This window comes from Neopelma chrysocephalum, unplaced genomic scaffold (assembly GCF_003984885.1).
Source record: "Neopelma chrysocephalum unplaced genomic scaffold, ASM398488v2 Primary Assembly neopelma1_45, whole genome shotgun sequence".
NCBI classification, from domain to species: domain Eukaryota; kingdom Metazoa; phylum Chordata; class Aves; order Passeriformes; family Pipridae; genus Neopelma; species Neopelma chrysocephalum.
In genome coordinates, this window is record NW_020897704.1 from 17,752,543 (window position 1) to 17,777,740 (window position 25,198).

The following is a 25,198-nucleotide window of genomic DNA, read 5'->3' on the forward strand; positions in this document are numbered from 1 at the left end:
AAGCTGGCTGCCCCCACCCAGCCAATGCACTTTATCCTAAGTCACTTGGCTGCCACAGCGATGCAGCCAGCGACTATCTCGGGACACAAGGCAGCCATTCTAACGGGATAAAGAGGACTTTCATCTCTGGATTCCTCCAGCCTGAATAATGCAATGGTGGCCTGTGACAAACGAGCAGATTAGCCCAGCCCAGTTGTAGGATGCCCACCACAAAATGCCCCACAACAGGCTTACAGCTCCCTGTACAGGAGAACCTTTGAGTTTGTATAGGTTTGTTCCTAAGTCCCAGCTAAGAAACACCAGCAGCACAGGACAGAAAGCTTGGTTTCCAGCTACTGGATCCTCCTACGTGTTGTGTGGATAACTAGAAGACTTTGACCTGAAGTCACCTTGTCCTAGTTTCTAATTCACTTTTATGCAGATGAGATGGCAGATCGGGGCCGAGGTATCCACACTGGCTCATACTTTCAGAAATGAAAGCTGCAAGATTTACTCATCTGAGTGACCACAATCAGGTTTGCTTGCAGGACCGGGCCTTATTTTGCATGTAGGAAAGGATGGACCTCTCTAATTCAAAAAAGCAAAATGAGAAATACGGATGAAAAAGGTGATGTGCTAACTCCTGTAAAACATTACTGGAAACTGCAGCATCCAGACTGAACTGTCACTTCAAACCATGAGTGTCCCTTTAAGCCAAAAAATCCAGCACAGAGAAGGAAGAACTAAAAGGAGTAAGAGAGGAGCTGATAAAACACTGCCATCACTATTTCATAAATTATACCCCAAAATGTTTCACAAAATTGAGTAACAGAGGAAAACAGAAAAGACCTTTTTATTTTTGCAGTACATTCCTTTGGCAAATGCAGGATAAAGCCCATCATGTGAGCTGAACTGTAAATGAAGGCCTTATGCTTTATAAAAATTCTCCTATTGTCCCAGGAAGGATGAGAATCAAACACAACAGTTTCAGCAATGCTCTAAGTCTCGTAAATAAAGTTAGCAGACAGGAATCAGCAGACTGCTTGGGGTGAGGGGGAAAAAAAAGAAAGAGAAAATACTGTTTTTGTAGACAAAATTTAGGCACACTGCTACTGCATTTCAGACCCAACTTCACTGTGCTATACCAGAGATTAATTGGACCCACACAATTCAGGAAACAGCATATGACATCCATCTACCTTTGCTGCTTCAGCATCCTCCCAAAAATATATAATGCAGGATTTTAAATAGTACGTTAGCCCAGTTTCCTTTCAAAAAGTCTTACAGAGAAGTTTAGGAAAATTCCAAAAGTAGCATATTGATTGCCTCTGGGATTTTCCACTTAGCAATTTAATAGAAAATTACACCCTTACCCAATCTGTGAGGTTTCCATAACCTCCCTTATGAATTTAATTTTCCAGCATGTAATAAATTTTACCATTAGGCATATTTGCTGATATTGCTTCACCATTAAGGATATTTCCTGATTTTGCTTTTCAGAACCACATATACTGTCTGTGTGGTGTTTGGACAGCACTTTGCACTGAAGAATTCAGGTCTGACTATGTCTACACAAACAATTAGGATACAAATCACTATTTGTTAGTATTCAATTTGCTTTCCTCTTGCTAATTTTATGTCATTATTCCGAGCGATAGGGTCAGTCAGTATTACAGGCGCCAACGGGATTCTCCTAGGTACTCTGAGGAGACCAAGGGAAGATCTGCATTTACATCTGTTCGAGTAGGCGTGTGCAAGTATCACATACTCTCCTCCTTGTCACAACACAGCCTGACTACATGTAAAAACACAAGATGACGATCGGAGCTGTGTTTGCAGTTATCAGTAGTCATAACTGTAAACGCCTGGGTCCCTCCTCTACAGGCAACAGGCAAAAAAGCACTCCCGGCTGTAAATAAACGATCCACCCGCAGTGAAATTTAGCACAGTGAGCGAACTGGAAGTGTGGCTGAAGGCGTCAAGTGGTGAATAAATCAAAGCACTAATTTCAGCTGTGTTTGGGCCAGCCGTATGGCTGCGGTGACCTCGCGGTGACCGGCGGGAGGGCTGCCAGACGCCCTAAATCTCACTCCTCTGGAGAGGCAGAGACTCTTCCTCTTGCTAAGGCGATCCCGGTTTGGCTACGGGACTGTCTTCCTCTCGCTGAGGCGATCCCGGTTTGGCTGAGCTCGGCGTCCCTCAGCCCAGCCGGGGGCTCGGCGCTCTCCTCCAGGCCTCGCTCCGTGACACCAGCGGGCACATCCTTGTGCTGATTCCCGTGAAACACTGCAACAAACAGCTGTTGCTATCATTCCCTGCGGTTTACCCACTTTCCCGCACGCCAAGTTCAACCCCATCCCCGCCGGACCCGGCCCGGTCCCGCCAAACCCCTCAGAGTTGCCCCCGCTCAGCCCCTCAGGGCGCCCCCGGGAAGCGCCGAGGGGGCAGCGCCGGTGCCCGAGTGCGAGAGGGCGGCGGGAGGGGGACACAAAATGGCGCTGCCCCTCAGCCCCTCGACCTCAGCCCGCGGCGGGGCCGTGTGGCGGCGGGCCGGCCCCGGGGTGGCGGCGGCGGCTCCCGGCCGGCGGAACCGCCGCCTTCCTTCCCCCAGCAGGTGGCACCGGGGTCCCGGCGCCGGCGGCGAAGCCATTGCGGGCCGCCCTTCGCCGCCGGGCCGCGGCCGCGCAGCCGGCGGGGGGGAAGGCGGCGGCATCGCCCCCGCGGGGCTCCCCCCGCCGCACCCCGCTTTTCCTCAAAGTTCGGGGCGGGAGCGGGGGGGAGAGCGGAGCCAACTTGTCCCGGATCCCTTTATTCGCCGCCGGAGCCGCCGTGTCTCCCAACCCCCGCGTGTGTTGCTGATCGGAGGGACGGAGCTCGGTCCTGTGTCCGCCCCGCTCCTTCCTGCCCGCACCATGGAGTTCGCCCAGAGGAAGAGGAGCAGGAAATCCCAAAGCTTTAAACTGGTCAACGAAGGTGAGGCGGGGGCGGCGGGGCTTTGTTCGCTGGCCGGGGGCAGCCCCGACTTTTGCCCCGGGGGGAGCGGGGCGTTATGAAACGCCGGCGCCCCCGGGCCGCCGCTCCCCCGGCTCTGTTATTGAACTCCGCAATCCTCCCTTGGAACTCCCCGAAACCATTGCACGCCTTTTATGTATTTCATTTCTTTCACCCCCTTCCCTCTTTTTTAAATTTTTTTTTCATTATTTTTTTGCATGTGTGTTATGTGTTGTTTCCGCCCCCCCCTTCCCCCCCTGGCCTCCCCCAGAAAGGTGGACGTGTTTGGTTTTCTTCCAGGCAGATCTTGCACAAAATAAAGTTAGATCGTGTTTCGTGGTAAATCCTGCTTGGGCGGGGGTGGGGGGGGAAGAAAAGGTAAAATCGGGAAGCGAGCAAAAAAAAATAATGACACTTGAGCGGCTACGGACCTTCTTAGTATTCAACTCTTGTGGATTTATTGTGTTTGGGGTGGTTTTTTTCGTCCCCTCGGCTGTGTACATACGTGTATTTCAAAGAAAAGCTGAATCGAGGTTGCTTTATTAAAAATCCATGCAGGTAATTAATTAATTGTACGTGGGCAGGGGAAAGCCGGCGGCGTGTAACTTGTTCGCTCGGGGTGTGTTTGGTTTTGGAGAAGAGGATATTTTAAAAGGGATCGCGAGGGGGAAATATTTGAATTCATGTCGGTGAAGAAGCTCTGTGTTTCAGTGTTGTTGTTGTTTTCCTTAATTAAAGGGAAAAAAAGATGCAGCCTCTGGTAGGCATTTTAACAGGTGGACTTCCCACCCCTAGGAATTATTTTGGTTGGGGATTTGTCCCTTTTCCGGTCGATGAGATGTTTTTGCCCTGATGGATTTGATTCGAGATCGTTTTTCCTTTTGTGTTTTCAAGTATTGGACGGGAATATCTCCATGAAGCGCCGTGTGTGTCCTGCATGCCAAGTTCAAGGCAGGTGACTGCTTGGGTGTAATGTCACACTGGTGAAAGGGGGGACACACATACGAGAGTGTCAGGACTTGCTGCCTAAAGAATGATGTCTTTGCAAGTGCTTGGCAGAATTACGTTCGATGGGAAGAAATTCAAAGATGAAAACAAACTCAGTAGGAATAGTAAATAATGACTGCTGTATGGTGGTAGGGGGGTCTGGAGCATCACACATGCTCCCTGTTAGAAACTAGAGGGTCAGTGACCTGTCAGACGTGTCTGAAACTCTATATCCTTTAGCAAACCTATCAAGGGTGTGATTTTTGCAGAGAACAGGTTTGGTTTTGGGGTTTTTGATAGTGAACGTGCTCCTGACTGGGAGGCAGAGTTAGTGCAGGACGGGTCTGGAGCCTCGGGGTTGGTGAAAGTGAAACGTGGAAAAACAAAACTGAAATTGAAGACCTGGTTTTATTTCTGTCCTAATGGACCTGTAGAAAGAATACATGCACTATCAGAAATAGGTGATTATTTTACCAGTCTCAGTTGCACTTCTTACAGGTTTAGATATGCTTCAGTGCATGAGACAAAACATTGTTTTAATAGGTAAATTCAGCTATGATGGTACATTATTAGTAATTCTTATTTTATCTGGTGTCTCTTTTTGGATGTAGAATGTCAAATAGAAAGCTGCACTAAAAGCACATCCTAGAGAGAAAATTACGTCTTTGTACTTTGAGAATGGAGGAGATAAAAATCACGTTTTGCATGTGAGTCTGCACTCGCATACTCTTTTTCTATCACAGTTGATTAGAAAGATAATTATGTATAAATAGTTGTCTCTTGTAATTGGCCTTTGCCTCTTGCAGGAGTCATTCTGTAATGTCACAGTTTAGTGTTTACTGTTGTGAAATTGATATGGATTTTGCAGCGCCTGGACTGTGACATCCAAGGCAGAAGAAGGAAAGCAAAGAGAAAAGGGTATGGTGTGTCAATTCATTGGTAACACACCACCTACCACACTACTAATGGTATCTGCCTGTACAATGCTTACTCTGTCCCAAAAATAACTTCAGAACACCTTATCGAGATGATCAATAGTGACCAGATCAAGAGGAAATCCATTCTTGCGCTAAAATGCAGCCGCCTCTGGGCTGACATGTGGTGACTTTAAGGCAGCAGCTGCAGACCACAAGAGTGTTGTGACCAGCTGGATGTATGGAGGGAAATGCTAGAGAAGAAACTATGTGTAATCTACGTATCTTAGGACCATGAGTCTGGAAGTCATTTAAGTCCTAGTTTCCATGTACTTACTCCCAGCAGATCTTGGATGCCCTTGAGAGGATGAAGGTGCAGAGTGTGGTGGGTTGACCCTGACTGGCCATCAGGTGCCCCCCAAGCCACTCCATCACTCCCCTTGCTCAGCAGGACAGCTACTGACCGTGGAAGGCAGCACAGATCCCGTTGTTTTAGCCTTGTGAAAGGAGTCTGTACTTCCTTGATGTCATATCTCAAACTTCACCTTTACCCGTTTCGCTCACTGGGTGTGCTTGGGAGGCAGAGGAGCCCTTTGTGCAGCACCTCATCGCTGACCTCTCCAACTCCCTGCTGCAGTTTTTTTCCCCTCATTTTCTTTCTGTTGCACCATTGTGTTAGGATTGATTTTAGTTTACTTACTGGGTTGTTCCTCCTCTTGTGCCCTCGAGACAGTCGTGCTGTACAAATAAACAGCACATAACAAAAAAAGTTTGACTTCCAGGAGACCTTTCCAGTCTTGTGGCTGTTTGGTCAGAGGTGCAGGTGTGCTGCTTGTGGGAGGACAAGCTGCTTACACTGCCCTCTGTTTCTGTTGTGCCTTTTAAGTGAATCTCCCAAAGTGCCTTCCCATGAGTTAATCTCTGCCTTGCTTTTTGTGAGGCAAGTAAACATAAAAACCAGTTTACGGAGGGAGTAGCTGAGAGCGTTGGGAACTGGGAGGGCGTTGAAGGAGTGAGGTGGGGAGGTGGCTGTTTCAAGACACTGAATATATTGTTCAGTCTTGAGCGATTTGCCGAAGGACAAAGTGTGTTCCAATAGCAGAGTCAGAAATAGCATCCAGGAGAACTGCTTTAGACGCCTTTTTTTTCCTTGGACTTACTATTCCCTCTGTGCACATGTGTAAACAAAGCTCTCGTTCTACTGAACACCTGCCTGGGGTTACAACAGAGACCTTCACAGAAAATACTCTTTTATTTGAAATAGAAATTCAGTGGTGAATTTTATTTTTTTAATATCCTGTAACATCTCATATACAGAGATGCCAGTGTTTATTCTTAGGGTCATCACAGACATGGATTTCTAGGGGTGAATATCCTAAGGTGTCCCTGACCCTCCTTTCTTCAGAATTTGAAGGCTGGTGACACCAGTATGAGTCAGGATAGCTGAACAATACAGCCCTGATGTACATTGCTGATTTCCTTACTGAGGTGAAGTTTGAAAGTTTCCCTTGGTCTCTGGGAAGGTAAAGTTTTCATTATAAATCTGCTTTCCATCTGTAAAACAAGAAGCCAGATAATTGGCATCTGGTGGGATAATTTGCTGTGAAAATGAACACAGTAATTTAGGGCAGGCATAGCTATTCCCTAAAATCTGTGAAATATTTGAGCTGAGTCTCTCCAGTGTGAGCAAAGGTTTTTTAGGAGGTGCTGATACAGAGCACATTTTCTGTGGTTAATTTGATGTACATGAAATAAACTGCAGATATATTGATAAATTATGTAGTAAAACTGTAGCAATGTGTTCAGTGTTCATTTTTTCCAGATCACTTGAGTTCTAATTTTTTTTATCGTTTTCATTCCAGATTACCATCATGAGATATATAAGATCTCTGACTACAGCAATGATGTTAATGGGGAGACCAAAGAAACACAACCAGTTTTTTTAGGTATGTGCTTGTGTTGATTAATTTCCGAGCAACATAGTGTGGCCATTTGCAATTAGGGAGGAAAAAAATCTCTGTGCAAGCACAGGAAGCGCCTGCCATTGTTTAATATGACGTTCTTTTCAAGACCCTTTTATTCTACGAATTGCCAATATATCCTTTATTAACACTGCTAAAAGTTGTAATTTCAGACATAAATGTTTATTAGTGTCTACACACAGTGCTAATTATCACTCACTCGGAGAGCCAGATGCTGACTCTGCAGTTTTGCAGCTCTGTGCTCACCCCATTTACATTGCATATTCCCTGGCATGCTTCACTGGCAATAGTTTGTGTAATTGGGGTATTACATCTTTGACATCTGGATAACAGAAATTCAATTTCCAGGAAGCTGCTATTTGTTTGGTTTTGCTTCTGCCTTGGGTGGGATAGAGGATTAATGTGCTGTCTTAATGTAATGTCCTTTCACCTCTGGAGCTTGCCTGCTAATCCTGCCATGGCAAAATTAAATTAAATCAACAGTTACAAATGTGTAAAGAAAATAGAGAAGTAATATAGAGTCTGCAGCATGATACATACTACAGCATGATAGGACTGCTAGGACTGGTTATCAGTGAACCTTTACCTTTCCTATGTGCTTTTTGTCCCTTATAACTCCTCACCTGCGGAGTGCTTCTTCCTTTCCTGCTTCCCTCCTGTCACATCCAGGACCTCTCCTGAGTAAAAGCACCTGTTGGCAAAAGTTTGGCAGGCCAAATTCATAGAAGTAAGGGTCAGATTTTTGAGCTACCGTGACTCTAGCTGTGTAAAGTAAGCTCTTGGACACCTTGTTTGGGCTTAGGAGAAAGCAGGTGCTTTTGCGGCAAGAAATCTGGAGATGTCTGCCTCTCCTTAACAGCACCAGGAGCCTAAATATTGTTGTGGGGTGATTTGAGATTTCTGCAGTCTGTGCATGTTGCCCCCTGCAGCCGGCAAGAAGCACTGGAAAGTGGGAATCAGCACCTGAAGTCAATCTGAGTGCAAAATGCCTTTGTCTCCTACATTCATAGTGCCACATCCTTTTCTAGAGGTCAGCAGCAAATTGGAGATAACAGGAGGATGTTTTGGGCAGTGTGAAATCTTCTGATGATTGGAACATTTACGTGGGGGTTGGAGCTGTGTTAAATTCCCTTCTTAGCTTCTCACCATTAGGATATTGAGCAAATGTTTCTTCCCTACACCCATTTGCAGAGAGAAGCAAAAGTGTTTGCTGTCCTTTGTGTTTGGATTTCGTATTCTGTAAGCACTTTTGGTGAAGTCTGATAAACCTGATGGAGTGAGCTCCACCAGAGGTTTACTTCAAATACTTTCTCTTCTAACCCTGAGTCGTGATAAAGATTTGGCAAGAATTAGGCATCAATCTGCTTAAGCCAGGGTACTCCAAGAATGTACAGGAGTCTGTTCTTTGACATCTCTGCTGTGAGTCAGACCAACTGATTTTGAGTTTGGTTTCTTGTGTTGTCCTTAGATTTGTTTTGGGTTTGTTATTTTTTATTATGCTCAGCTTTTCATTGTAACTGATGGTGCTCTGGCATTTAAGTGCCTCAAGTTCACCTATTTCAAGAGTCAGTCAGAATTTAACCTTTAAGAATGTGAGTTCTATCAAGGATCTTCCTTATCAGGTACTGAAGCACAGAGTTGCAGTCCTGGGAGCCAGCCCTCAGTTGCTATGGAAAGGAAAAGATGGTATTTCCTGAGTGTCAAACCTTTAGACCTCCTCAAAATGTGCTGGTTTTGACACTGTTGAATGACATGTGACTGTGCAAGATTTGCAGACTGGTGTTAGGGACTGAACTTAGCAGAAAGCACTTGAAATCTGGACTCCCACTTTTTGGCAGGGATCTGGTATATGTGGCATTTGGCATTCCAGATTTCCTTTTAGAAAATTCTCATTGCAAGGGGTAATATTTCTTTGTTGTGCTTCAGGGGTAATGGGATCACAACCCTTTCCCCAGCTCTGTGTCCTGTCCACTAGTAAGGTGCTTCAGGGTATTATCGCTGCTTCACTTGATCTCACTTTTTCATGCCAAAATTTACCCAAGGAGGATGTTTTTTTGCAACTTTTTGGTTTAGAGTCGAGTTTGTTCTCTAATTTAAGTGATCCATGGGATCAGCTGTTGAAACCTCAATGTGATGCAGCCTTTAGCATGGAATGGATGCTAAGATCCAGCACTGAAGCTATTACCTTTAAAGAAAGTGAAATGTTAGTGGCAGTATATAAATGAGTGAAGATTTATCAGGAATGGGATGTGCAAAATGTTTTGGCTGCACAGCTGAGCGCAAAGAACTCAAACTGAAGAGATATGCTGTTGAGAAGAGCTGGAGTAAATAAGTAAATCAGAAGAATCCAACCTGTTTAACATACAAATAAATTAAGCATCAAATGTCAAGAAAGACCTGTTAAACCTAGATAGTCTTTTTTGCATCAGCACAGGTGGGCAAAATATGGCTTTGTGTAAGTGTGGGGTGAAAATTGGAGGAAGCTTCAGTGCAGTTAAAGGAACATGGTAGTGCACATGAGTTCTGATGGTTGTGATGGTGTAAATTCCAATTGTCTTTTGAATGGAGCTTGTGAAGTTGTCTCGTGTGGTGGAGCGTTGAAGTGGGAGATGTGGTGGCTTGTCCTGTCCTCTGATCCTTTGTTCTTATAAGATGATGAACAAGAAGTCACATCTTTCTAGATGAAGGACATGCTTAAACACAGTCTTAAAAGAATTTTGGGGAAATGTAGACTATCCCCACTGCATTTTGCAGATGAGCACTGGAATGTCTTTTGTTTTGAAGGGAAGGGCTTAGTTATCTGATACCAGAAGAGGCTGCTCAGTCTGAGAAGGAAGAGGCATCCCAGAGTGAAGTGCTTAAACCTCAAACATGGACAAGATTTAAGACAGACCTCACTTGAGATTTTACTAGATATCAGCATAAACTTCCTGTCATAGGGCTGCAGGCCCACACTTGGAATTACAAACCCATGAGGGGATTGTGTTATGGACAGTACTGGTTAAGCTTACCTTGTCCATTGAAAAAGAAAAAATCTTTTGCATACACCGTACTGCTTTTTTTCAGTCTTAATATTTTATTGCCATCACAAAAAGGTAGAAATATAGTATACCTCCAGACTGAGTGTTTTTACAATGCTTTCAACTTGAAATTCAGGCTCTATGTTTGAAAGGTTAATGTAGAAAACTAATTATATTATCCTGGTAATCAAATGTGTGATGAGACATTTGTCTGTGTAATTAACAGTGAAGAACTTTTATAGTTTCATAAAATCGAATGCTACGCACAGTGTGCTTGGAGCATTTGTTTTGAAGAGATGTCCAAAACAGAGATGTTTATGACTGATATAAAGTGGAGCTGAAATGTACTGTAATGCAGGTGTCTGTGCATTTTACAGCATTTCGCATTGTTGAAGTGGAAGGCAGCAGATTAATAACTTCACTGTGTCATGGTAAAAATAAATAATGTGTTCTTGGAGCAGGGGAACGATGCATAAGTTACTCACTAATTTTGAGAATTTATTCTGTCCCAGAAATTATATCCTTTGCAATTTATTCACAGAGAAAAAGTTGACTTAACAAGTAACTTCACACACCTGTGTTACTCTTAATAGGATTATATCCTAAGTCTGGTTGTAGCAGCAGTGGCTTCTGTAATTAAGACTGCATAAAGTTTATTTTATTGTGTCTGTGGTCTCTAATGATCTAACTTTGTAAAGCATTCCCCCTTGGGGATGAAGCATGATCTTGACCTGGGATACTTCCAAGAACTGGGGGAAGTTGTTGCATATCTATTATTACTTTTTTAATTATATGACCCCATTAATATATACTTTTATTGAACAGTTGCTCACTTGTCCTTTCCCGAGTGATTTAGCTGTTGCAGTGTGGCGTCAAAGTGTGTAACTTGGACTTCTGTAGCTGCTCCTGTGGGTGTTTCTGAAACTTTTTTCCCAGGCCCTTCCAAAGAGTTGTTTTGTGGTGGTAGTGATGGTGTGCCATCTAGTCTGACCCAGCTTCCAGAGAAATAACCCCCCCAAATCCTGAATGATCTCAGGGTCTGATCCTGGGCTTGATTCTGCAAATTGCTTTGCTTACGTTAGTGTTTGTGGTGCTTATTAACTTTGTGTGTCTCATGGTAGGCAGGGTTATCAACCCATGTACTTCCCTGCTGGCTTTGGGAGTAGGGGGTCTAATTTGAGGGTGATCCAGCTTTCCTGTAAATACGATGTTGGTGCTTTGTGTGGTGACATGAAGAGAGGCAAGTGCTTTTAAATGATGCTTTAGAGCACTACTGAGATGCCTCAGCTGAGACAGCTTAAATGTCCCTACATCCTAGCTTGGGGTAGTCAAAGTCCCCAGCTCATAACTTGTGTTGCCTGTGTGACCCTCTGACATGGTGCATGACCACTGCCCTCCCCCATGACTTGGGGTTTAGATTTTGCATTTGCCGAGAGCGTTGTTGCCCATGTTCTTTCTTCAGTGTAGGTTCTTATATGCCAGCACAGACCAGGTATCCCTTTTTTGGGAAATGTGTGCTTACCCCATGAGTTCAGCTACACAGATGCCCAATTCCAGTTATGCACAGGGCAGTTACAGCAAGTCTCCACGTGATTTAGGAAACCTTTGATCCGATAAGGAACCACGCACATGGCTCCTCTATTTCCCCCGTGCTGACCTTCACAACTTTCTGTTTCAGGATCACTTCTGGTATGGGATGACAGTGACAAAAATATCTTGATTTTTGAAAATTATTATTTGATGTGGGTATAGCTTTTGCTGAGAAGGGATGCTGGGCTCCCTTCTGGGTTAACTGTCTCTGAAGGAAACACGTGAATACCCTGTAGCATTCCAAGAGGTGTTTTGGTGAGTTCAGCCTGGCTGAGCAGCAGGGTCGTGTGCCCTGTGTGCGGGTGCCTCCTTGGGCCGCTCTGAATCAGCCCTTAGAGAGTCTTCAAACACGGCAGCTGTTTTGCTGGCCCCCTTCCAGGGAGGGCAGCATTCAAGTGGTATCTAATAAATTGCAGTTTAATATGTTTGATTATATAACCCGTTGGAGCTATTTTGTTGTTGTTGTTGTTGAGCTTTCAAGCCATATGCATTGACTTCCACTTTTTCTCACCTCTGAAGCCTTGCTTCCCTGCAAACCAGGCTGTTGTCAGCTCACATGTGCTTGTCTGGCTGCCTGTTGCTGCTATTCCTACCCTCCAGATAACTCCTGAATTCATCTACTGATTTCAGCCTAGTTGGACACAAAGATGGAAATCTGAGATACAAATCTGATGGAGGAAAAAGCCCTTTTTGTACAGTCAAGAAAGGGAAAAGTTCCATAGGAGTTTCAGCTGCCCAAACAACATAAAATTAGACACTAATTAATAGAAGAAGTATATTTTAAAAGTCAGCTACCCATGAATATTTCCCAAAACATATGAGAAACATAAATGTTAGAAACAAAGAAATTAATTGCAAAATATTGGACCAAGAGAACATTATGGCCATTTGTTTATGTGAGTCAAAGGAAGAAAATATCAAACACAGACGATTGTCCAACCTTAACTCTATTTACCCACTTATATACTTTAAACCACACATTATTACAGGTGTGGTTACCACTTCTCTGATAGTGGGATAAAAGTAATATTTGAACGTGTGGGTATGGTTATATATAATTTTATAATTCTTTGCAGTGCTGTGATAATATTTGACAAACTATTTGGGAAAAGTGTAAGAACTTGTTGGTAGGCAATGTGCTATATCTGTATTCAGTTTAATAAGCATAATAGTGAAAAGATGGACAGTCATATAAAGGCAAAGAGTGTAATTAATGAATTATTATTAATATTTTGTTAACTGGAATTGTTTACAGGTCTGTTTCTTCAGACAACCACACACTTAGCAAGTGGATTCTGCTACATCCTGGGACAGTTCTGGTTTACATTTGTGCCTTTGTAATTTTAAACATTTCTGCAACTTTCAAAGCAGGAAGTTTTTATGTTCTGTATACTTTCAGCAAGGAAATAGATTGAAATTAACTTTGTGAAAATTACTTGTCAAGAGTGTAGCATTTATTGAAGAGCTTTGTTTTGCTTTTTTTGTTGTTGTTTTATAAGATTACAGGTCAGGTCATGTGGAAAAAAGTAGGTTGTGTATAAGGGTCCATCATAGAAACACCTATAACAGTAGCTATTAAAAATTGTTATGTTTTTGTTGTGACAATTACTATCTGTATATACAAGTTCCTGAATAGGGCTGTACCTTGTCATGGTTCTATTTTTAATAGTATTTTGTGAATATTTTAATGTTTTGCAAGTAACTTCATTGGTTTCAGATAAAACCCAAGGGTTTACGTAGGGAATCCAAGTGGCAAATCCTGTAGCCACCCCTTTGGAGGCATTCCCATCTCCTTGGGAATGGTGAGGACCCCTGGTACATGTACAGGGAGAGGCTGAAATAGTCACCACTCTTCTCAGGCCTTAACATCTATCTTGGAAGGCTTTTCACAGATAGGTAATGCAGATTTCTATGTAATAAACTATTTTTTTTCAGTGCTTGATTATCCTATTCAGCATTTAAAAAGGAAGGCTGGCTCTTCTGTAGGACATAGTAGCTTGAGTTGTGTTTTCTCTGTGCCCCACCTTCCTTTTTTTTTTATTTTTAGCTTTTTAAATTACATGTTTATTATCTGTGAAAATTATTAGCAGTGGAATAGCTGATAACAAAATGCTATCACGGGGCTCTAGAGCTAATAGCCAAATGAGATAACCTGGGAGCAAGAAGTTAAATCTGTTTAGTTAAATCTGTGTTGCTCCTGTCTGCAGGTTCAGATGGTGTAACATCAGCTGCTCTCCACTCCTGTCAGGCAGGATGCTGCTCTTCCTGGCCTGTTACAAACTAAAGCTTTAAAAAGTCATGACTGGGAGAGGAGGGATGTAAATTTGCGCTGAAGACTTAAGTCAGGCTTGTAGTCCTGTAGGACTTGATGATTCTAATGGGTCCCTTCCAACTCAGCATATTCTATAATGGTTTATTGCCCTTCCTTGTAAAATAGAAGGCATATTTAAAAACCAAATCAAAACAACAAAAGAAACCAAAACCACCACCACCACCAAAACAAACAGAAAAATTCCTAAAAAAAACCCCAAAATGCAAACCCCAACAAACAAGTTTACAAGAGGGGACTCTCCTTGTTTAAGTAAGGATTTACCTAAAGTTTGGGTTTGTTGTAACCCAAATTTAGGGGTTTTTATTTGGAGTTAAGTATGCTCGTGTCACCGTATAGGAAGACTTCTATATGAAGGAACAAGGGAACAGAATCAAGGCTGAATAAGCTCAATTAACATTAATATTTTATGTAATTGGGTAACGGAAATTTAATCTTTCTAACAACATGTCACCCGACCAGACATGTAGCACAGTCACTGCACCCGGCAGGAGGGGGTGGGTGGGAAGCTGTTCTGATACTCACCTACATTTTGCCATTGAATACAAATCCAAATTGCCAACATAAAACTCTGAGAGCCTGGTGTAATGTTAAATGGTACAACAGTAAGGGTTTGCTCCAGGCTCCGGTGTGGTGGCAGTGTTTGGATCTGGGCTATGAGCAGGTACAGCCACATACAGGAGAAAAGGCAGTCTGCAATGTATGGGTCTGAGTGCCTCAGTAATTGGAGTCCGGCGGTACTCTGCAGCCTCTCAAGGTTGGGAACTGCAAACAGCCAACCCCTGGTTGGGCTGAAGCCAAAAAGTGTCATTTTAAAGGAATTGGTGCTGTGATTTGTTAATTAAATCACACCCGCACACATAAACCTGCGGGCAAACCAACAAAATAAATAAATACAATGTAGAACTCCCTGGCAGAGGGTTTTTCTCGCCACTTTAGCTGGAGTGGAAGCGGTGCTGGAGTGTCGCTGTACGGAGTTGGCAAATATTTTTCTAAGTTTGGACTGGAAGCTGTCTTGCAATCCACCCACTCTCCTCGCTGGATCGGGGTGGGCTGGAGCCAGCTGGCACCAGCCCAGGGAACCGGTGTCTGGCAGGAGATGCTGGGATCCAGCAGAGGCTGGAGTGGATTGTAGAGCTCCTGTCCCCTTCTGCTTATTCGCCTCCTAGAGCAAAAAATCCATATTTCAGGTACTGCACATCCCTAGCTATGCCAGGCTTGCAGTGTGTCCCAGCCACGCTGAGCTTGGCCCGTGCTGGGGAGGGGTTTGCTGCTCTTTTATCTGTCTGGTGTAGCTGCTCGTAGGCGTGCACCTAAGTTTAAGGAACTTATTAGAGCTGTTAAGTTGATAAAATTGTTCACCTGCCTGGAATTAGCACACTTTCAAATAGCTTGTTAAACCAGAGACAACACACCTTGCATCTTGGATTTTGGAGAGTTGAGGTTTTCTTCTTCTGAGATTTCCTTTGCACTGTAACTTTGCCAAAAATAGGTTTATTTTGGGAAGCACGAATGTCAGTTGACTAGAGGATACCAGACATTATTAAGTATAGTACAGAGGAAGGTTGATTCATCAGTTTCTACATCTTCGTTTTCCCATTTGCTTAGGATGTTTCTTTTTTCTATTACCAGTAAAAAAACCAGCAGCTTCTTATTTCAGAAGGGGCAATGAACACTTCCTTATTACTCCTGAAATGTAATGTGTGCTTTAACGAGCAAAATAGCTGCTATCTGCCCAAAACACATCTATTCATTGTGCAATCAGCAGTTTCATACGTAAAATTAATACTTAAATGGTGCCAGGAGTATTAAAGTGTGTAACTGTTATTATTTAAATGCCCTGAATTTATTTGGAGCAGTCACATTTTTTTTGTGTATATTTTCATTTTGTCTTTATAATCTACATTTTCAAGACATTCAGCAGTTCAGCTATATACAGTTATACACATGTTAGCTACTGTTTAATTTATTCCTGTATAATCCAGTATTATTAAATTCAGTAGACTAAGGAACTGATTCTGTTCATTAAAATCAATAGACGCAGTGTTGGTGTGTGTCTATGTGTGATGTGGTGCTTTTTGTGTTTGGGTTTTTTTTTAGGATCTATCCTTCAGCATACAGCGAACTGATACATAAAGAGTCTGATCCTTTAGGCTCGGGGAAAATATCCACTGATGTCAATGCCTGAATAGGATCAGTCTCTTAAAAGGACTGTTTATTTGAAACTGCTGTAGCTATTATTATTTCCTTCTGGCAAAAAATAATCTCACTCATCAAAGCTTTAGAAACAGCATCAAGAAAGCAAAGTTCAGCAGGTCTTTCAGCCAGGAGAGCTGTCAGCCATGGCTGTGTGAAAGCGTAGCCTGGTACATCCCAGCGACCACTCAACCATCCCTTTCCTTTCTTGTCTTTATTTATTTAATTCTGTGCTCCAACTCTTATTGGTATCTAAAATCACTAATCTCTACCCATTACTGTTTTTGCTAATTTACAGTGATAACTGTGGCTCTGTTTTCATTAGGAGATGAAAGCCGGGAAATTAAAAAACAAATTACAGGGATGAGAAGATTACTGAATGACAGCACTGGAAGAATCTATCAACGAGTTGGCAAAGAAGGAGAAAAACTGAAGGAGGAGCCCCAAGATTTAGACTTGGCCTGGGCCCAGCGCCTGAATCCCTCTGCAGAGTCCCAGGCGAGCCTTCATCCTTCCCAGAGCGGTGCATGGAATGAATTATCACCCCAAGCCAGCCATTTTTCAGGGCAATACGGAACTCGATCCAAAACGTTCCAAAATCAGACTCGAACTGTGGCATCCAATGGTATGATCTGTGTTAGATACTGAGAATGGTACTTGTTTTTCCCCCCTCTCCTTGTTCTGTACTAAATATCTGCCTTTGTTGTGATGATATATTGTACCACTGCACTGAAAGCAGTTATAGTTCAGAGTCTACAAAATGAGCACATAGTTATCACTTCAGAAAGGTGTGAAAGTGGGCACAGTGCATTCTGCTGCCATCTGTCTTAGCTTTTAAAATGGTTTCCTGGTGATAGGACAGAATTACTCAATGCTTAATTTCTCTACAGTACTTACTAAAACAGCTTTTGCCGTTGTTATTAAGTTCATGGCTAATTAAATGTCAACCTCTACCACTCCTCTTTGCCATGAGTAGTGTAGCGCTGTTGTGACACCACTTGTGGAGCAGGATTTTACTGCCTTTCACGAGGGGATGGCATCAGCCTTATAACAGGCCACTGAACTGAAGGGACAAAATTCTTTCACAACCTTAGACTTTTATTCCTATGAGACCGTTGGAGAAAAGAAGTGATGAAGTCTACCTATGAACAGTGTGTGCTAGAGCGTGGCCCTTCTAGTACTGGCAGAGAATTCTGCCCTGAGGTAGATGGCAGTGTGCCTTTAAAATGCCTTTCTCTTGTTGTGTTAAGTCCCAGAGAATGAAAGTCTTGCTGCCAGGTTAAAAAACTGTGCTGTCAAAGTCCCACCATAACAACCTTCTAAATATGGAAGGACACAGATTTCATCACACATCTCCTTCCTTGCCCTGAGAGGCCCTGGGCACCAGCAGGGACAGTTCTCTGCATGCACAGAAGTGCCCAAGCCTGCACAGATTAGGTGCCTGGTTCCCAAATCCAGAAAGTAGGTGGAGGAGCACCTCTATCCCCTCCGGGGCCTGATTCAGCATGTGAGCTAAAACACGTTGACAGGATTTGGCCCCATATGCAAGAAAATGTCAGTGCTTTGATTTTTTTTAATATGAGGAGGAAGGGTTCAGCTGATTTATGATACCTTACAGGTTAGAGTGGCCTGTGGGACAGTGAAAGAGTTGGGTTGAGCAACCTCCTGGGCTGGACAGGAGATATGCCCGGGCTCCCAGCTCTTGGGGAAGTGCCCCAGGAGGCACCTCCCTCTGCAGCTGTCCTGCTGCAGAAAGGAATGCAATCTTTTGGGTTATTACATAAAGATGGGTGTGGGCCCTCTCCGCTGGCCACCTTTGAAAAGACAGTCTGCGTAGCAATTTGGTAAGAGGTGTCTGCCTACAGTGAGATGTGATCAGGCTGGGCAGTTTTGATGCTTTGGCTCCAAAGCCTGGACTCTAGGAAAGGAAAACTTTTGATGGATTTCTGGGCTATGAGCAAGCTCTAAAACTGCTTTTCACCCAGCACACAGCTCTTCTGGGCATTGTGACATGCCTGATTCCCCCCGTTCTGTGCATTGAAAGCCTGACCATCTAACTTGGCATTTTAGATGTTATGGATGGACAAAGGCCCTAAAAGCTGGGTGTAGAAATGCTGAACAATACCTCAAGGGAGATACTCCTCCTTGGTACTTACCATGGTGTTTAACTTACCAGAGCAAAACTGTTCAGGCCTGACATAAGGTTGTTACCTGGGACTGTCAGGCTGAGGTCATCACTGGGAAGATGTTCAGGTATCTGTAGCAGTTGATCTGAGTCCGGAAACTTTCTGTCCATTGTGGATAGATACTGTATAGGAAGTATACATGCTGTAGGCCCTCTGAATTACTCAAATTTGGATGCAGTAGACACATCAAGTCCCTCTCACTGATACAGTTACCTACTTGTAGGATGGTTCAAGGAGAGGCTGGAACGGATGTTTAACAGAAAGCATAAGTGAGAAAGGTGCTGACAAAAATAGAAGAGAGCAAAGGAGGAACAGGGGGAGCCTAGACATTGCTGCAGCAGAGGAATGAGTAGAAACATAGCTGAAAAGCAAAATGATTTACTCCAAACCAGACTTAAGGTGGTGGTTCCACAAGTCAGAATGTTGGGTGTGACCCACCCTGTGACCCACTACATTTAGTGGAAGCCCCTTGGGGCTACAGTGAGCAGCGTGGCTGCCCTGTTTGAGACAACAAACTCACAGAGTCTTTTTAAGACATTTGAGTTTCATTTCTTGTGTTCTCTAGGAAATCCAGCAGTGATGCAGCAGCTGAATTGCTTTTGGGCTATATCAAGATCATTTTCAATGGGTAGTACTTGCGTGCTCTTCAGATATAAACTGGTAGCAATGTTACAGCAGGTGAATTCCCTCTCAGTAGATCCAGCTTCAAGAACCGCTGTTCTGGGCTCCTTACTGCTCACACAGGGAAAGCAGCTGATGTATTTGTGTCATCTCCTTCTCTCACTCATACAAGCAGGTATCAAATTTGCCTGCTGGGTAGCTTCCAAAAGAGAGGGAGATGGCTCTTTAAAGACTCTTTCATAAAAATAAAAAGTCTGATCTCCTTTTAAAATTAAAAATTGATTTATAACAAGTTGAAAAGGGTTGCTTTTGTCCTCTAAAAATGATAAAGATAGTGCTTGGAACAATGACTGAGAACACTCTACAAGATGTTTCTTACAATACAATAACTGATCAGAGGAGGGAGGATAGAAAGAAAATAAAAAACCTTCATGAATATGTATGGAGTCAGTAGAACCCTGCTTTGATTTGAAATACTGGTGGTCTCTTTTCCCATTCCCAGTACCTATGGTAGATTTACATGGGTAATTTCTATCAATGCTAATGGGGATTGTAATGTAAATCCCCTATGCCTCAGTGGGGAAATAGACCCTTTGGTTTTCCATCAGGAGCCTGTGTGCTTTCATTAGGAACATGTTACATTGCAACAGGAAAGATGTACAGGTATTTACTGATACAATTTGTCCAAGTTTTCACATGCAGTTTACCCTGATGTAAAGTTTTTGTTAAGAAGGAAACAAAAGCCACCAGCCCTGGTTCCCCACTATGGTCTTTTAAATACTGTTTCCGGAAGCCCACTAGAACACTGGATTCTGATCAAGAGAGAGGGCTGGATTTATCTTGAGAAGCTGATTAGTCTTTAAACAACTGAGAAAGCACTGAAGGAAGGATGTTCTATTAATAAAACTCTCCTAATTTCCTGGGACTCCCATTTCTGGGGTACCTGCTTGTCTTACTGAAAGGTACAGTTATGCTGGTGCTGTTAAATTGTAAGTAGTCTTGAAATTCATCTACCTAAAAGTCTACCTGTAACAGGTAGGTAAAGAGTATTGGTGGAGTCAAGGTGAGGGATTCTGAGTAATCTGCTGCAAAGCTAAAGATAACATTATTTTTTTCCCTCTCTCCCTATAACAATGGGCTAAACACTTTATGGACCATTGAAAAGGTAAAATCCTATCCATGCCCCAAGGAACTTCCAGTGAATAGACAGTGTACAAAGGAAGGATGAGATCAAACTAGGCAGAGTCCTGCTGAGTCAGAAACCTTTTTGTTTCAATTGGAGACTCACAGCCTGTTTTCCAGATAACTTCTTAGTTCTAAAAGGTTGTTTTATTTGCAGGTGAAACTTCGGAGAGGTGAAGCCAGTGGTACTATTGCATTTGTATTTGCTAGATTTGCAGAGATTTTTGAACTAGTCCATTTATCTCAGTGCAGTTTTAACATGTATCTGTCCATGGATGATATTTTAAAATACCAAAATTTATAGTGTGGACAGTCTAAATATCTGAGGAAAAGAGGAGAGTGACACCCAGATGTCAGCAATCTTTAAGGGATACATCAGTTCAGCTTTACAAGTAGCTCACTTTTGGTGCATGACCATCAGTTTGCTCAAGTCTGATAGATGTTGCTTCAGATCTGAAGGACTGAATGGAAGGAGGTAGAGAACAAGTGCTTGGGAAGGGAGATGTGAGGATGGAGGGACACATTGGAAGAATTAGGAAAGGATGGGAGTGATTTAGGGGTGGCCAGATTTTCAGCGTTTTCAAGTGAGGATTGAAGTCAGGGGATCTCTGTGGGTCTGACATCAGGGAGCTCTGATGAAAGAGCACAACCCAAACCTAAAATGATATTTGGCTGTTTTGGCTTCAGAGGAAAGCAAAAGTAATAATTAAAAATGGGAGGATTTATGAGTGGAGATTAAATGAGTTGCTTATGTTCACTTTATCTGGATAATGATTAAAGGGCACCTGATAAGTGTCAGGCTATGGAAGAAAAAGGGAAATACGCTCTCTGAAGTCCACATGTAACACCAAGTGAGGTGATTCTTGTTAGGTCCATTTGTACCTATCCTCGTAAAATGATCATTCCTCCTCTTGCATGCTTTGATGAGCAGTAAAATACCCATCAATTTAAATGACTGAAAGTATATTTTGAAAGGAAGGGAGGTGCATCCTATCTGGCCTCAGTTTCAGCCAGACACTGCTAGGTGTTTTGTTGAATTTTGAAATTTTTATTTGCAGCATTAAAGCTGGGGATACAGCTATTTTAAATTAAAGTGCAGGATACAACTATCCAGATAAAGCCTGAAATCTGTCAGCTGTTACAGCTTGTCCTAATTCAGGACCTACAATGCAAAACTTCTGGAAAGTAAGGCAGTAATAAAGGCAATGCTGAGGACTAGAACTAGAAGTATGTAAGTTGAACTAAACACTAGTAAGAATAACTAGAAAAAAAGAATTTCTTGAACTACTGTATGAATTTTCAAAGGGAAACTGTGGAAAGCCCATCTTGTAGGTCACAGTGCTGGAAAACATATCATAGAAAACAATCCCACCCTAGCAAACAGAAGGGCAGATTTGAAAGCTTTCTTTGCTGGTGGTTCTTTTCTGTCCTGTTTTTTTGGGTATTTTTGTTTTCATTCTCAATTCTTCACGTGGTAAAGAATCACATGTAACATTCAAGGAGTTTAAAAATCCCTAGACCCTCATTTGATGTACAGTACAAACCTTTATTACACCAACTGTCTTCATTCTTTTTAAGACTGTTCCAGGAGATGGGCTTTTTTGTGTGTGTGTGATAAAGTGAGCATGTTTATAATGAGGTTTGGTGCTTTTGTTATTCAAGATGAACCAGGCTGACAACAGAGAGCCCTGCTGTGAGGGGTGCATTGTATTCAGGCTTTTCTCCAGCCCATGTAATGTTGCATCCCAACTCTATATGATTGCACATGTTAGTAACTGGATAAAAATGAGTGGCCCTTTCCCCTGAAAAGGGACCATGTTGAAAATTACTTGCTTTCTTGCTTTGGATCTAATTTCACAATCTGGTATATTGATAATAGTTTCAAACACCTGCAGCTGATTGTTGTTTGGGTGGTTTTGTGTGGGTTACATCATCTTTCCCCCATTTCATTCCTCTCTCTTTCAGGAGAAATCCCAATGGTGAATTCATCAGTTGGACCAAACTGCTGTACATGTAATTGCCAGTCAACCCTGCAGGCGATTCTTCAAGAGCTCAAGACCATGCGAAAATTGATGCAGATTCAAACAGGTACAATGTCCCATATGTGTTTATCTGTGACAGGCATCTAGTTGAATATGGCCAAGCTCGTTGCAGGGCTGTTGAACTAGATGATCTTTGGAGGTCCCTTCTGACCCAAACTGTTCTGTGATTCTATGATCTTTCTGTTAGGGAATGGTCTAATAAGACAGAAGTCTGTGTGGACACTCAGGAAAACTTGGGACTATTTCCTGCTCTGTTGACACGTTGTTCAAAGTCAGATTTTCACAGGTTTCTTGAAAATGTAATTATTACTCCTCAGATCCTTACCTGTAACATGGGATTTTATCTTACAGTAATCTTTTAAGGCTAAATTAAAAAAAAAATCTAATGTGATTAGATACTCTTGTAGTGAGAGCTCAGTGGGTAGGTCAATATGCTATAACCACCCCCAGTTTGTTTTCACAGTGCTACTTAATTTGTGATTTGCTCACCAGTTCACTAATCTGAGTGGTAAGAAAAATGAAATTGGAATTTTCTAGTTTTGTGCTAGGTTGGGAGCTGAAACAGAACAGTGCAGAGTCAGAAGAGCTCTAGAGCCAGCAAGATAATGAGACCATGGCAGGTAGGAGCTAAGCAGGTCATCATGGGCTGCTGGGAAGCTAAAAATCGCTGTTAATACTAATAAAGAGTTGGACATACTGGAGATTTTTTCAATTGACTTGCCCATCCAGCATAAGTGATGGGGAGTGGAGCCATGGAGGTTTTTCTCTTGGAGTGGCTGGGTAAGACCTCTGTAAGAAAAGGGAGTGTTGAGTAATTAACTGAAACATGGGTGGAGTGAAGGGCTGACTAAACTCCTTGTCTCCACGGTGTGTAATGTTTGAGTGAGTGATGGGAAGGATCAGACAGGTTTTGTAATATCAGTTGACATGCATAAAAATGCTTTTCTAGAAGTCATCAATTTACAAAGAAGCACACAAAGGCCCAGTTTTACAGTCTTTGCTGGGACATGGGCTTCTTTATCACTCCAATTTCATTGAAGTTACATTGTGATTGAAAATGGCTTATGAGTGACAGCTACAGAACTGGGGTTTATGCCAAAAGAGCTGGCTCCTCAATAGCAGGAACATATCTTATTTATTATGTATCTACAGAGTAAGTACCTTGTTAATTCATGAAGCTCTCGATTCACTGGGAGTACTTCATATTTTCTGAAATTACAGTTTTGCAGAGAAAAAAAAATCATTTGGCATTTTTTTTGCTAAAAGGAAAAAAACCTAAAATGCAAACATGTAAGCAAAAGTGTAGTAACTTGTTTTAGTGTTCAAACATCCTATTGTCTTAATTATGAACTACACATCACAGTCTTGTAAGTCCTTACCAGAAATTAAATATTCCAGAAATCTTTTAATAAACAGTATTGTAAGGTTTGTTTTTTTCCTCAGGCTTTGTAGATGAGTACTTTTTGTAGCTCACTCGTAATTTGAATGAGTTTGATCTACATGGTGGAGCACTTCTGGCTTTTTTTTTGTTTCGACCTTGATTTTAGTGATTTATCCACACATATAATTGTGTCTTGATAGCATTCTGCTGGAGGACTCACTCACATTGATACAGGTTCAGGATTGGTACCTTAATTTATACAAATTATTGTGAATACTGGGAAATGCAAAATATTGATATATATAAAATATGGTTTCTTATATTTCAGAGGTAACACATGTCAGTTTTTGTGTATGAGCAAAACAAACTGATGCAACTTTGGGTTACCTTTTTTCCCAGAAATTAAACTATTGAATAGTGTTTTCACTCATTCTTGACATAATGGTACTTGAAATGTTCTTGCTGAGCTAATTAACTTGGAGGCCACAGTCATAAAAATAACTGTAATTGCATTAGCACTTGTATTATCTTACTTCATCAGGAAAAGATCCTCAAAGACAGTGAGATTCTCAGTCATTCAAGAAGGAATGCAAATCAATCATCACTTAAGTGCTTCATGTCACCAACCACCCAGTGGTCACTAGGAGAAAGAACCACGTATTCCTAATTTTCCTAAAATGCTATTTATCACTATGTCTTGAAAAGCCTCATAGTATAGCTCACTGTCATTATTCCCATTGTGCAGATTGGAAAATTATGCAAAGGTGATAAAATGTGTTTCCCCTGCACCAGCAGCCCTGGAAGCCACACCACTTACCCAGAAAAGAAGTTCAGTGTGTCGGCAGTTTAATGGTGCATCTCTGTGATTATACGTTTGCTTTTGTCTATAAAATTAATGCGTTACTTTCTTTCATTCAGTTGGGACTCAAAACAGACAGCAGCCTCCTGTTCCTCTGATTTGTGCACAAAAGTCAACAATATCAAGAAAGAGAAATAAAAAGAGAAAACTGCCCCTCAAAACTATTGAACCAATTGCAATGAGTAAGAAACCCAGCGCTGCAGAGAATGAAAAGAAGCTTTCAGCAAACTCAGAACGACTGAGTCTGCAAGCGATTGAACCCGCCCCCAAACCAGAAACCCCCGTTTCAGGATTTGGAATTATCCTTGAATCGGCTTCATCAGATGTAAGTTCAAGTTTTAATGCACAGGATCACAGGATTTTAAAGCACTAACCTCATTCAGGAGAATCGGTACTCAAATCCCATTGATGTCTCTTCCCACTTTTTGTTAGAATAAACAAGCAAATCTTGGGTAGGGGTGAATGGAGATGTTAGGGTTAGATGAGGGGAGTGCTGATTACAAAGGTTGGGGGTTTTTCCCAACTTTCATGAGTGTATAGTTCTTCCTTGAGTTCAAGGCTCCGGTTCTTTGCGCTTGTAGTGGGAACTTGCTCTTCATCTCTCCCACTGCCAAGAGCCACCGTGAGGTGAGGAGCCATGAAAAGTGCTGGATGTATAAACCATTCACAGCCAGTCATTGCTTTTGAACCCACTTAGTAACACGTGTGCCTTATCCTGCCAAGGGGTATTTATGTGCTCTCATGCCTGTCTGGTCCCACTGGCTTTGGGGGACTCCTCACCTCTATAAACTTCATATTTGGTCTTTGCTGAATCCGGTCATTTAGTCTCCATCACTGTGGTTGCTGGATGAGGGCCTTCACGCTGTTGATGATGTCAGTGTGACTAAAGGGGCCAAAATTTGTCTCTCTAAGAATGTCTGCTTTTCCCATGTAAATTTG

At 42.5% G+C, this 25,198-nt stretch overlaps 1 protein-coding gene across 6 annotated transcripts in view; it reads left to right on the forward strand.

Annotated features, from left to right (window-relative positions):
* Positions 1-2,648: 2,648 nt before the first annotated feature.
* BEND7 (BEN domain containing 7) overlaps positions 2,649-25,198 on the forward strand; it is a 46,578-nt gene continuing 24,028 nt past the window's right edge. For 3 of the 6 annotated variants that reach the window (XM_027679517.1, XM_027679520.1, XM_027679518.1), the window contains exons 1-5: positions 2,650-2,952; positions 6,734-6,817; positions 16,314-16,613; positions 21,943-22,065; positions 24,319-24,584. In XM_027679517.1, the coding sequence (XP_027535318.1) occupies positions 2,892-2,952; positions 6,734-6,817; positions 16,314-16,613; positions 21,943-22,065; positions 24,319-24,584 (834 nt within the window). In that variant the 5' untranslated portion in view covers positions 2,650-2,891. Of the gene's footprint in view, positions 2,953-6,733; positions 6,818-16,313; positions 16,614-21,942; positions 22,066-24,318; positions 24,585-25,198 lie in introns of all 6 variants that reach the window. The other 3 variants (XM_027679522.1, XM_027679519.1, XM_027679521.1) reach the window with 3 other exon arrangements.